The 12485-nt window shown below is 42.4% G+C and overlaps 1 protein-coding gene across 21 annotated transcripts in view; it reads right to left on the reverse strand.

Moving 5' to 3' along the window:
* FBRSL1 (fibrosin like 1) overlaps positions 1–12485 on the reverse strand; it is a 533464-nt gene that overhangs the window by 379086 nt on the left and 141893 nt on the right. For all 21 annotated transcript variants that reach the window (XM_061466075.1, XM_061466084.1, XM_061466087.1 and 18 more), the window contains exon 2: positions 11249–11449. In XM_061466075.1, the coding sequence (XP_061322059.1) occupies positions 11249–11449 (201 nt within the window). The remainder of the gene's footprint in view (positions 1–11248; positions 11450–12485) is intronic.

Consider the following 12485-nt stretch of genomic DNA (forward strand, 5'->3'; position numbering starts at 1 on the left):
ACAAGGAACTCTCACAAGCTTCTTGAAGGAGCAAGCATTCCCTCTCCACATCTCCGGTGCCATACCCTGTCACAATGTTAATCCATCTGTCTCTTTAAGCAGAGACAGCACCGCCACTGACGATGATACGACAGTGACAAAGGAGGGCTGGAATTCAGACCAAATTGTTATTCCCCTCAGCTAGGCAGTTATGCACAAGAAACACTGCTTGTAAACACTTCTTTGTCAAACACTCAATTACAAGCTGCTTTATGAACAAAACGAGCCAGTCGCAAGGAAAGCAGGAGAGGCAAATGGGGAAGTGATGTGCAATGGCATGCAGCCATCGCACCACCACATACCCGGTACGGCTCTGTCCGTGCTGCCAGCCCCTCATGCAAGGCAGCACAGACACGTGCTGGGGAAACACTGAATTCAGCTCTTCAGAATGGGGTTCAGGTTTTGTGGATCTTTATTTTCTGCTGAAGGGATTACTTCCTATGTGGTAAGCAAAGAATAACTTCTGTATTTTTACATTATTGGTTTTGGCAGGATGCATCTGGATGAAAAAAGAGCACATGTACAAATGAGGAACAAGTTTTAAAAGCCTCAATTCAGGCAACGCTTGTAATACAGCTATCTTGGTTCATGTCATCCCTGTGTACATCTTTATACACTGAAATTGCTAATAGGAGATGAAAATTAACTGGAAGTACATTTATTTTTCATGTTAAAGCTGCAGATGCCCTTCACAGCAGCCCTATCTGATCAGCGAAACTATCTCCATCTTTGATTTTAAAACACTTGAGACACTAACTCCAAAAAGATACCCATGACTGACACTATAACCAATAAACGTCATGTTACATTACAAGATGTTGCCCTGTGGCCACTCCAAAGTTTTGAGAGCCGACAAGAAGACAAGTTTATGAGATCCAGCATTACCTTCCAGGAGGCTGCAATATTACAGCATCAGAGGACTATTCATCATAGCAGTGTTATTTTAGCTGCCCTGGACAGCATCCACTACTTGATCCATTATCTAGTCCCTGAATTCTTTTTAGCAATATTATTCCAGTAGATAAAGTTTTGTCTGGAAAAGGTGTTTCCCTTGTTTTTACTATTCAGTGTCCATGAGTCAAGCAGGGCTGTAAGGAAACATTAGAGTGCAAAATGAAACCTATTACTAGCCTTCAACTTTAACTTGCATTTTGGATCTGAGCTCAAGGAAGAACCAAGCCTGTGCTCCTTTCCCTAGTGCTGAAATCAAACCCTTCAACCAGAAGAAAGTGGAATATGGAAGGATGAAGACAAAAGATTAGTTTTTAAATTAAGAACAGCACGTATTTATGTAATTGAGTTTAGACACTTATATTCAGAATCCAGCAGCCACCCAAATTATTTTGCTTTGTGATCTCCACAACTCCAACTGCAAAGAAACAGAACTGAGAGGAAGCTACCAGAAAAAGAAGGGGAAAAGACCACTGAAACTGTTACATATAATAAGAATTTATAAGTGTAATTCCTAAACTTAACATCTGAAATACCCTCCTTGCTAGGATATTTGTTTTTCTTTAAACAAAATAATTTCAAGGCTCAGCTTCAGAAAAATATTAGAATCAATTTACAGTGCTAACAGTTGCTACACATAGAGCATATTTCAACTGTTGAGTTAAACGATACATACACACCCAACTATGCCTTAGGACTCCTTCAACCACTAAGCTTGGAAGAGCTTTAAATCTATCACAAACCCCTGCTGGCTTTACTTAATTCTTTAGTTTCTTTTAGACACGATGTTAGAGAAAATAGCATGGGTTTAATAGACTGATTTTGCCAGAGAAATAGTGCAATGGCATTCACCTGAATAGCTACTTGTAACCTTGCTTGAAGGTAAAAAATAAGTGCTTATTTTACTTAAGAGATGTCTCCAAACCAAAGACATGCTTACTCAAGCTGTGTATATTCTCAACAGTTCGTGTAAGCCATCCATCAGGCAGAAGTATGAAAATTAGTTCCCTTCAGAATCCACAGAGAAAAAGAGGCCGAGGGATGTGGGTAACGCTGCCTGAGGCTGCAGTTTGCAAGGCAAGAGCAACCGAGAGGTGGAAAACAGCATCATCTTTGATACGCTTCCACATGGAAAGCCAAGTGAGCTGGACCAGTGCCACTGAATGACTTCAGGCTAAAACTGGCAACTGCCAAAGTGATTCTGCTACAGCTCCTGGTGCACTGATCCTAGCAGTCTCTTGCAGAAATGGAGATCCATAGCCAGCAGCAAGCAAGGACAACTTCTGCATCTTAAAAGTAATAGTATCTCACGACAAAGATATTTATTCTGCCTCAACCACGAATGACATTGGGATGTGATTTTTGTTTCAAATCAGCTCAGATTTAGACTGGAGCTGTGCAGATGGTTTAGTTATTATACTGATAAGCATGCAGGAGAAAGAATATTGTGATAGAACATTGTCCACCTGCATCTACTATCCTTGTTTCACACACACACAAAAAACCCAACCTGCAATCATGCCAAAAATGACAGGAATGTTCACAAGGAACCACACTCTACCTGCTGCCATTCAAAGACCTTGTATTTTACTGCAAACACTTGGTACAAGCCCAAGAACAGTGACTACAATCAGGTAACATATCCCAAACCCTTATGCAAAGGTAGCTGAAGTATTGGGCAGCTGGTGCTTAAACCAAGCTGGAATAACCCTTTAGACACTTCTTGTCCAAACCAGAAAAACAACATGCAAAAAGGCCATGGCTGCTCCAGCTACTTCTAGGTCCCAGCCTCTTCTGTGGCATCTGAGCTACATCCAGGGAAAAGGGCTCTACACAGCCCACAGGAAACCTGGAACAGGCCCTGTCTCACTGTCATGAAAAGATGTTCAAGAGAAACCTCCAGCCAAGGCTCTGAATCTCTTCAAACAGCACACACTAGCAAGACTAGCAGGAGACAGAGCACCATTCAAACACTGCTGTGTTTCACCATTCTTCAGTTTGCTCAGATCACAAGATACAACACAAGTGCTCTATCTTAGTGCCTTCTCTTCGCCAAAAGAAAATATACAAATAAACCAACAGCAACAAAAAGAGAGCAGGGAAGAAGGAAAAGAAAGAACACTGTGCATTGTATCAACCAATTAAATTCAACAGAGGAAAAAGATACAAGTGGTTATAGCTGCCTGGAAATTACTTCATGCAATTAAATCCCCCTCTCTAAATTACAAACCATTTAGCTCTTCTTTTATAACAATGTAACCAATGACCACCACCAACCTTTTTAATAGTGCCTGATGCCATATAAGTTGTCAGCAATGAAATTTCCTCTTTATTTCTTCTTTTCAAAAGAAGCGATTGTATGAGATTCATTCACAGCGATTTAGAGAACATCAGCGAGAAGAGAGGATTGCTTTGTTTCTCCTTATTCTGCTCTTGTCTGAAACTATATTTAAGCAAATGTGACCTAAGGTCCTTATCAGTTATCTAACTGCAGGCAGAAAACTTAAAGATGACCTGCAAGAGTTTTATAACATGGAGCCTACAACTAGTTTGATTCTTCAATACACGCAATCTAACTTCCCTACACCACAGGAGTGTGGCTTAACAGCCTTTCTATTACTTGAATTTTCTGGCCTTTTTTAACTTTGACAACACCAGGAATATCAGATCAAACCTTGTCTGCCAGGAAGGAGTCTTGTGAGATGAGAGCTGCTCTGGGCAGCTTCCTTCACACTGCTCCTTTTACGAAGTGTCTGTGTCTTGATTACAAAGGTCTGCTCAGGCATCTCACTGGGTCTGCAGCTATTGCATCTTCTCAGGATGGGCAATGAAATGGTGACATAAGGCCCTGAAGACACTCTGTTTCAGCTCCACTGGTAGTAGTGCAAGAAGTCCTAATGCACTGGTAGGATCCAGCGCTTTCATTACCGTGCTCTCTAAACCTGCTCTAACATGTTAAAAATGCCAACAGCCACCTGAAGGTCTGAACACATTGCTTCTGCCCAAGTGCTAGGAAGTGGGAGAGGTGAATGGGGACAGACAGGGAATTCCGGAGAAGAGGAAAAGCAGAAACAAGGAAGGTTGAAGCCAGTGCTGCAGGCAAAGCCTCAGGGTCCAAATCTCAGCACAGCAGGATCAATACCATCACAGCATTATGATCCTTAAATACAAGGCAGGGAGCAGAGCACATGTGTCAAAGCACTGCATCCCCAGGGCCACCCAACCTCTGCTTCGCCTGTCACCCACCCAAGGAGGCGCATGGCAGTAGGGTGTTGGCTCAGGTAAGCCCTGCAGACCCAGCAGTGAGCCAGCATCCCCCAGCTCTGCTCCTTAGCTGGGGCACACCGGAAGCTGTGCTCAGAGGTGGCTTATCCTCTCTGGGAAGATCAGGTGAGTCCTACAAGAGCAGGGACAAGTGGGGCACATTAAAAGCACCAATATTAGCAAGTGAGGGTCAGCTATGAAAGGGAAACCCACTGGTACAAATGAGTAAGTACTTCACTACATTAGTGAAAAAGAAAAATTCACCTTCTCCTGTGAATAACACTTTCAGCAGCCAAAACACAGTTTACATCACTTCATTCAGAAAATAGTATTTGTGGTGTAGTGAAACCCAGCCTATGCTTCTGTTTCATGCTTAAGCATTAGTCTAAAAACAGTTGGATCCCCCCAGTTCTAATAAACATGGTCTCCTCAATTTGTGTTTCCCTACCAGAACTGCAGAGGGTTTGGAAATCATTTTTCCAGCTTAAGCGAAGGCCTTCTTGTGCCATAGTTCCCAACGGTTTTATGGCACTACTTTGCAGTACTCCTCCTGAAGCACAGCATGTTGCAGAGATGTTATGGAAGCTGTGTTGTAGCTCTCAAAACATGGCTGCAGTGATGAAGTTACCTGTGCCACAGCTATAATGCAAACCTTCAGTGTCTAAGATTTGTAGAAGGCTTTAAAGAAACACTGAACTAAACACACAGCAAAGCCCTCCCTCTCTTGCAGAGCGGGTTCTGCAGCCACTTCAAGAATCTCAATGAATTCCTGGATAAATTTAGCAGAAACAGCAGTTCTTTGTAATAGCAGGGTTTCATTTGGGAAATAAACATCCACCATTTACTTACAAAGGATTTTTCCTCCTCCTGCCACTGCTGTGCTATGCCCACTGCTTCCCCTCCACTTTGATGCAGCAAACAGAACACCAAGTGCCTAACCAGGACTTAAAGCAGATTTTTAAATTAGTTCCTGACAGTGCAAACAGATTGCTGTTGATTGAAATGAGGCTGATTTTAGGCCTTGGATTAGCAAACCTAATGACTAAATACTGTATTGCCCGTTGCAGTACTTTGCACTGTTAGTCCCCAGTGATTTCCCAGGCAGCTGTGAAGCCTCCGCACTGGCAGATTAGCGTGAGAGAGCAAGGCAAGGCCATCTGTGTCTGTGTGTGCAGCACTACTCAGCCGGAAATAAGGACCTCCTCCAAAATCCCGTGGGACAGGGCCCCCAGCACTACAACCTCAGTAAGAGCTTTGAAGCTAGCAAGAAACTGATCCCATGCTGAACAGCAAACACATACTTGAGAAGGGTTTGCTGGAGCAGGATCACACCTCAAAGAGCCTCCACTGGAGCAGGCCTCCAACACTGTCCTTGTCTCAAGCTGACGGACTCCAAGCACCAACCTAAGCCACCTCCCAGGCTTGCAGACAGCTTGGCTGGAGTCAGTGATAGAGGGACTTCACCCAGACAACAAGCACCATGTTAACAACCCATCTCTCCCAGGAATAATAAATGTGTGCTTAAAACTAATTGGCACAGAGCTTTCATGTTCAAATTGTAAGTTCTTGTACTTACAAAGGTAGAAATGGATCCTGGGTTTAAGCAATACATGAAGCAACATTTTCCTGATTAAAAGAAAATGGACTTTTTTTCCTTTTGCTTTGTTGTTTAGTTTCAAAGAACGTTTAAGTAACAGTATCTGCTAACAAAAAGGGTAACATCAACTAGAAACAAAAAGAAACCCGTTTCTATAATTTCACCGTTCAAAAGCGGTGAAATGCAAACACCAAAGCAGCACACACCAAACCAAACCAATCCCCAAAACCCACATTAAAGGCAACATTTCTTGCAGGCTTTTTTTTGTAAGCTGGCTGCCTAGAATTCATTTGCTTTATAGTCTGAAATACTGACAGTAACTGAGTAAGTTACTAATATGTTTAGATCCTCTCAGACACAGTTAATTTCTAAATGCTACATTATTAAGTCATAGAAGGACAGACATATCCATACCTGTCCTCTGGCCTATAGACAAAGACTCCAAAGGTTATTCTCCTACGTAGCTGCTGAACCTCAGATAAGAAAGGTACACTTCAGGCTCTCAACTCTGCATCACCAAAGGAACAATCAGCCTCCAGCCCACAAGCAGCTTCAATGCATGTCCGAGTCTTTGATTTACCATTTACCATTATCTGGATAAATAAAAATCAAGCAGCTACATGCTCCCAACCATCAGCACAAGCAGCATGATGCCAAAGGAGATTTCCCACACAAAGTACTTCATTAGCCAGGTATGTTTCTAGACCATTACTCTCTTGGTAAGAGCCCCACAGCCTTTCAGCACCAGCATCACACACAAAATGAGGCTAAGGCTATGTAATTAGTTTGAAGACAAGCTATCAACTTTCACCTAGACATCAGAAGAAACAGCATGCATCCTAGATGGAAAAGGCCTTAGTGTATCACCTTCAGCTCAGATCAGCAGTCACCTAGAGCAGTGCTCTCCTAGGGGAGCAGAGAGAATGTTATATTCATCAATGAATGTTGGATAACAAGCTGGTGAGCATCACAGAAAAACCCCATGAATAGGTAATCAAACATGTTAATGTAATTCAGCAGTTCCAGTCCAGCAAGAGCCACAGCAACAATATACATGAATCATCAACAGTGCTGAGCAGTTTGAGGAAGGCTGAAGAGTGAATGAGACACAGGCATTAACTCTGCTTTCCCTCCCTCCAGGAAGCTCTGCTGAAGTCACAGAGATGTCACACCTTCAGAGCAACGTGACAGCATTAGCTTTCCTGCCCTTTCCTCCCATGCTCCAAACCCAGCAGGCTATTTATGAGCACTAAATACGTGCTACACCACCCTGTTCTCCTCAGCTTCTTTGAGACTCTTCCTCATCTCAAGTGATTTAAACAGTGGGTGAGAAAAGGAAGGAGGAGGTGTAAGACACTCATCTTCGTGACAAATCACTACTTGCAGAACAGAGTGTTATTACAGCCACATTTAACATCTAAACATATTCAGTACACCATGATGCTCCCAAGCTGACTAAACACAGAGCTTGAGGTTAAGCTAACCTGAAGTATCTGCAACTCTTTCCCATTACTCCAACTCCTTACAGAAGGAGGCCAGCCCATTTTTAGTCCATGTACAGAAAGGGCAATGGGTCCCGAAGCTCAGAAACCTCCCACTGTTCCGCACCCAGGGTGGCCCCGGGCTGCTCATACATTCAGAGGAATAAGCAACTCCACGAATGAACGCAGAAAAGAGAAAACAGCTCAGCTAAGGCTAATAAAAGACAGACTCAGAGCTCTAAGGGCGTCTCTCACAAAACTAGACTGACTTGGGACAACCCAAGGAAGCAAAACTGGAACAAAGAAGTTTCATCTTATGTCTACCTCTTACTTCATTTAAGTGACTTATACACCCAACTATCAAGGAATCTTTTACAGAGGTGCTGGGGTCTTCTCCCCATATCTGTCATTAATTCTCATCATAGAGCAGCAGTTTCAAGTCAGCCCCTTTCCCTGCACAGACATGTTGAGGACAGCCCCAAATCCTGACAAATCTTTGGCCAAAAGACTTACAACTATTTGAAATGCCCTTTTCCCCCCTCTGCTTCGTTACAGTAGCAGATAAATGTGTTTGAATGCTGTTTATATGCAGATGTAATAATAGGCTGGAAAGGACAGACTGGCTTTTGCAACTCTCTCCCCACAGCCAGAGGTACAACAGGACCAAATATTCAGGTGCAAATCGTAGTGTGGATGCTTTGTCAAAAGGAGTGAAGTATTAACCTAATTTTCTAAACAAAGCAGACAACCTGGCACTCCAATCAGCTTGCCACTTTGCACTTCTCTACAAGGATTAGCAGAATGCCATAATTATAATGCCCAATTTGATTTATTGGAGGAGGCTGTGTAGAGAAGGTGACAATCCAGTAGCCTTGTGAAGAGAAAGAATGAGAATGTAAGGAAAGCACCAAAGAGAATAGTAATTTCTAAGCAACCTCTCAATATAATTAGCATTAATTACAGTAAGCTTTCCAAATTAGGTATAAACCTACATTTAATAAGGCAGAGATGCAAAAATCACCCCCAAATTCCAGGAAACTTCATATTACAGCCAATTTGTCTAGACAGCTTGGCAGGAAATGTCAGAACTCTAGGTGTGAACTTTGTGGGTATTAAAGAAAAGGAAAAATTATTGAACTTGCCTATATCATTTACATAATGAGTTTGAACTAAGAATAGCCTGGTTTATCCAGCTTCAATTTCCCTGCTACTTCCATCAACCTTACAGACCTGCAAACTTGTCTGCTTTTCACAACTCTATCAGGTAGGATAATAAAAAGTATTTAAAACCTCTCCCTTTTCAATAAAAGATGAATTCAAGTGTGACTTGTTTAAAGAGGCATCATGTATTAATGAGTCACTCATCACAGGCTTTATTTTTTATACTCTTTGTGCAAATCCTCAATCTTTTTGGCGTTTGTTACTTATTCTTACAGGGAAAGAAAGATTAAACAATGAAAGATGAATTCAAGTTTTCATTAATATGGCAGCAAATACCCTATTACATCATGATGGCAGCCAAATACTAGCCAGAAGAAACAGGTAACAAAGTAGATAACGATGTCCTCAGTTTTCAGAGCTGAAATACAAACAACCTAAATGGCTGGTAAACTGAGGCAGCAGCATATCATTACAGGAACCCGTGTTTGGTCGGTGTAACAGAACTTCTACCCCAAAGCTTTCTAAGGAAGTGTCATGAAATCCCCCTACTGGCCACAACTACTTGAAACATAAAGGTGTCACTACTAACAACCCTTCCGTCCTCTGCAGGGGGTGAGGAACCAGCTGCCCCCAGCTCCACGAAAGGGCCTCCCCACTACCCAGCAGGGCACAGCCTCCCACATCCACAGCACTGAACTCTTGCAGGGAAACACTGCACCTGAAGGAACAACTCTCTAACCCGTGGAAAGGCAGTTATCTACTGAAGCCAGGCTTTCATGTTAGAGATATTCAGGTGGCAATCAAGACCTAACGACCTCCCGCAGTGCTCCTTGTTCCCATACTCCAACTACACACACTCTCAGTTGCATCAACATGAGCATGTGTAAGGTTACTCCCCAGGCTAGAGCGGAAAGTGAGCCAGCTCCATGTATGCTTTGCAAGGGTCACTGGATTGGTGTTTGGGGCCTTTTCCCATAAATAAACCCTCCTGACACAACAGCAGCTTTCAGAGGCAGAGGAGCTAGTGAAGCACAATACCACATTCCTAGCATAAGCAGCAGGCAGCAGGAGCATCCGACATCACCATTCAGCACCACTGCTTCAAAACATTCTGTATGAAAGCCAGGAACTTCTGGTGAAATACGTGCTTAGCATTTTGTGGGTTTAGATGCCAAAAAGAGGATCCTATTTGTTCAAACTTCCATCAGAACTAAAATGTGCATCTATTCACCCATAATAAAAAGTCATTTTAATTTGCAGAGAGTGAACAGTGCGCAGACTCCTTGCACCTGTAACCAGAGGGGGAATTGAAACCCTATCACTCAATTACTAGGAAAAACAAACAAGAAACTCGATACATTTTAACTACATATACACTGATGAGCCTAAAAACAAAACATTTGGTATCACTTCGGGGAGTTAAAAGAAAACAAACCTGGCAAATATTTTACTAGGAGTGCACGGTTACATGATTTGCTACCTAAATGTTTGCAAGCAGAAAAGTACTGAGATCTTCACTGAAGTTATTCGTATGGAATTATTCCAACTATTCTTTTTAAATCAAGAAGAAAACAAAAGCCTCCTAATTTGTTAATGAGTGGGGCCATGAACAGACCATTAGAATTTCTAATGTTAAATGTGATGGGCCCTTCTGAACCAATATGCTACCAAAGATTGTGCGTGGTGGTGAAGTTCTGTGGGGGGTTACATTAGGTAACCTTAATGATCCTTTCAAATCCTAAAATATTCCAAGTCTGAAAAAACACTGTCAGTAATTGGACAGTTCAATCCTTCACAGTCTGGCACACACACAAAACTAGGTTCACAGAAGTGAAGGTGTGCTTGGGTTAAACAGCTCTTTTCTCTGCATCACAGAGAACAAAAGTAGTTTTCCATCATAGTGTACTTCTTAGCCCAGAACAAATGCTGGAGGGTCAAGTTCATTGCTCTTCCTGCTGGCTGCCATTTGGCACCATGTTAACAGACAACTGGGAAAGTGTTTGTTCATAGCTATATGCTGCTGTGCCATGCGGATTTCAAACCAATGAACGCACACTGAGTCACCAACAGCTCTCCCTGCTGAGCAGCAGTTAAGTGATAAACAGCCTGCCAGGCATACTGCCTCCTCTTTGTCACCTCCTGGCTCTCCACATGCAGTGGTTCAGATGGGAGCCGGCAATCGTCCCCTCCAGCATAACAACTCTTCATTCATTAATGCTCTACCACGTTTTAGAAGGGCACAAAGAAAAGACTCCCCAGAGCATGACTTCCTCCAAACTGACTTTCCACCTAAAATACTCGAGTATTTTCTCCTCAGCATACTGTTTTAGGGGCACATGAACCTGACTCATGGGATGGACACACTCATGTTTGCAAATTCCAGGCACACATTAACAAACACATCTTCACCAAAGAAGGCTATGGTCTGACTGATGATTTCTATTTGCATTTAAAATTGTAAGAGTCACAAACTAATGGTGTGAATTACCACGCTGTCACAAAGCTGCAGGATACACGGGAGGCCTGCTCCTTCCTTCCTACATTACCCAGTACATCTGATCTTCCGTTTTAACTTATGAAACTTCTCCACAACGCAGGATTTGTGCACATAGCCAGAAGTCTTGTAAAAGACATTGTTTTCACCAGCACAAGTTACCAGAGAAGCCAGTCACATTAACAACACCAACCTTGGACAACATTTCACAGTGGCCAAAGCCACAGTACAGTCGCTACAAATGAGAAGTAATTTCCCTACCTGTTTGGACAGCTTCAAGGGGAGCTTCTTCTTCATCCGTTCTTTGCCTCTCTCTGCCTCTCTCTCCGAGCTCCCAGCATCATTGTTATGGCCATTTTCACCTGGCTCAGCAGAAACACAGTTTTCAGATTCTCTAGGTTTCTTTCCTGGATGCCTCTCCCATTTCTCCTTCCGCTCCTGAGGCTTTAGTGACATGTCCTTCTGTAAAGGAGGGAAAAAAATAGTACATTAAGTTCTCTGAGACTACTTTTAAGCAATAAGCAATATAAATATTGAACAAAAACACAAACAAGACAGCATGTTCTTTCCAGAGATGACTTAAGATGAATAATTAGGCACACACAATGCAAACAGTAATTTTAGATTAGATTAGGATGAATACTCTCCAGGCTATGTGTTTGATTAATTTCAGAGATGCTGGAACTGGTTATGAAAATGAGATTGCTTCAGATTAATTCAGTAACCATACGTCAACAGCACATGAACAAATCAGCATCCTAAAAGAAAGCCTTTAACTGTTCAACTGAAACAGAGGTGGGTTTTATTTTGCTTCTGATCTCAGAAAGCAACATATCAGCCCCCCTGGGCCTGACAGTCTGATTCACAGTAGCATTCATATGGAGAAATGCACTTCTAAAGCCTACCATGCATTCAATAAGCAAGCTGAGATCAATGGGATCTAAACACATAACAGAGGTTGAACACTTCTAAGTGTTAAGTGTCTGCCCTGAATCAGGACTATAACATACAATCTAAGCACACTTTAAAAGCGGGTATGTCATGTCAGAATGATTAACATCGGAAGTGAGATCAGAGAAGGGAATTACTGCTGCTATCCCCGGCATCTTTGAGGACTGAAAGCTGAACTCATGGTGACAGTGTCAAACTCTCCCCCTACACACACCACTTAAAGAGAGTTTAAGAAATAACATGCCAAATCACTATGACGTTAGTTCACAACAGCTAGATACATTCCCCCCCCCCCCCCCAATGCTTTTTATTAACTGCTCCAGGGTAAAAACTAAACTCTTTTTGAAATGTTCCACAGAATCTCTAGCCCAATTAATTTTTTATGAGAGGAAAATATATCAGATTAGGAGATACTTTAGAAAGCCCTGTTTACCATGCCAAAATTTGTCAGCTTCAGCCACAGCATCTCCCCTGCTCTCAGTGCCTTGCTTCCGACTCAAGCCATTACATCATGGAAGGAACTGGCAATACAACTACTCACATTAAC

This window comes from Pezoporus flaviventris, unplaced genomic scaffold (assembly GCF_033815535.1).
Source record: "Pezoporus flaviventris isolate CSIRO_AGI_PZ_B2104156 unplaced genomic scaffold, CSIRO_AGI_Pfla_v1 ptg000041l, whole genome shotgun sequence".
Classification (NCBI taxonomy): domain Eukaryota; kingdom Metazoa; phylum Chordata; class Aves; order Psittaciformes; family Psittacidae; genus Pezoporus; species Pezoporus flaviventris.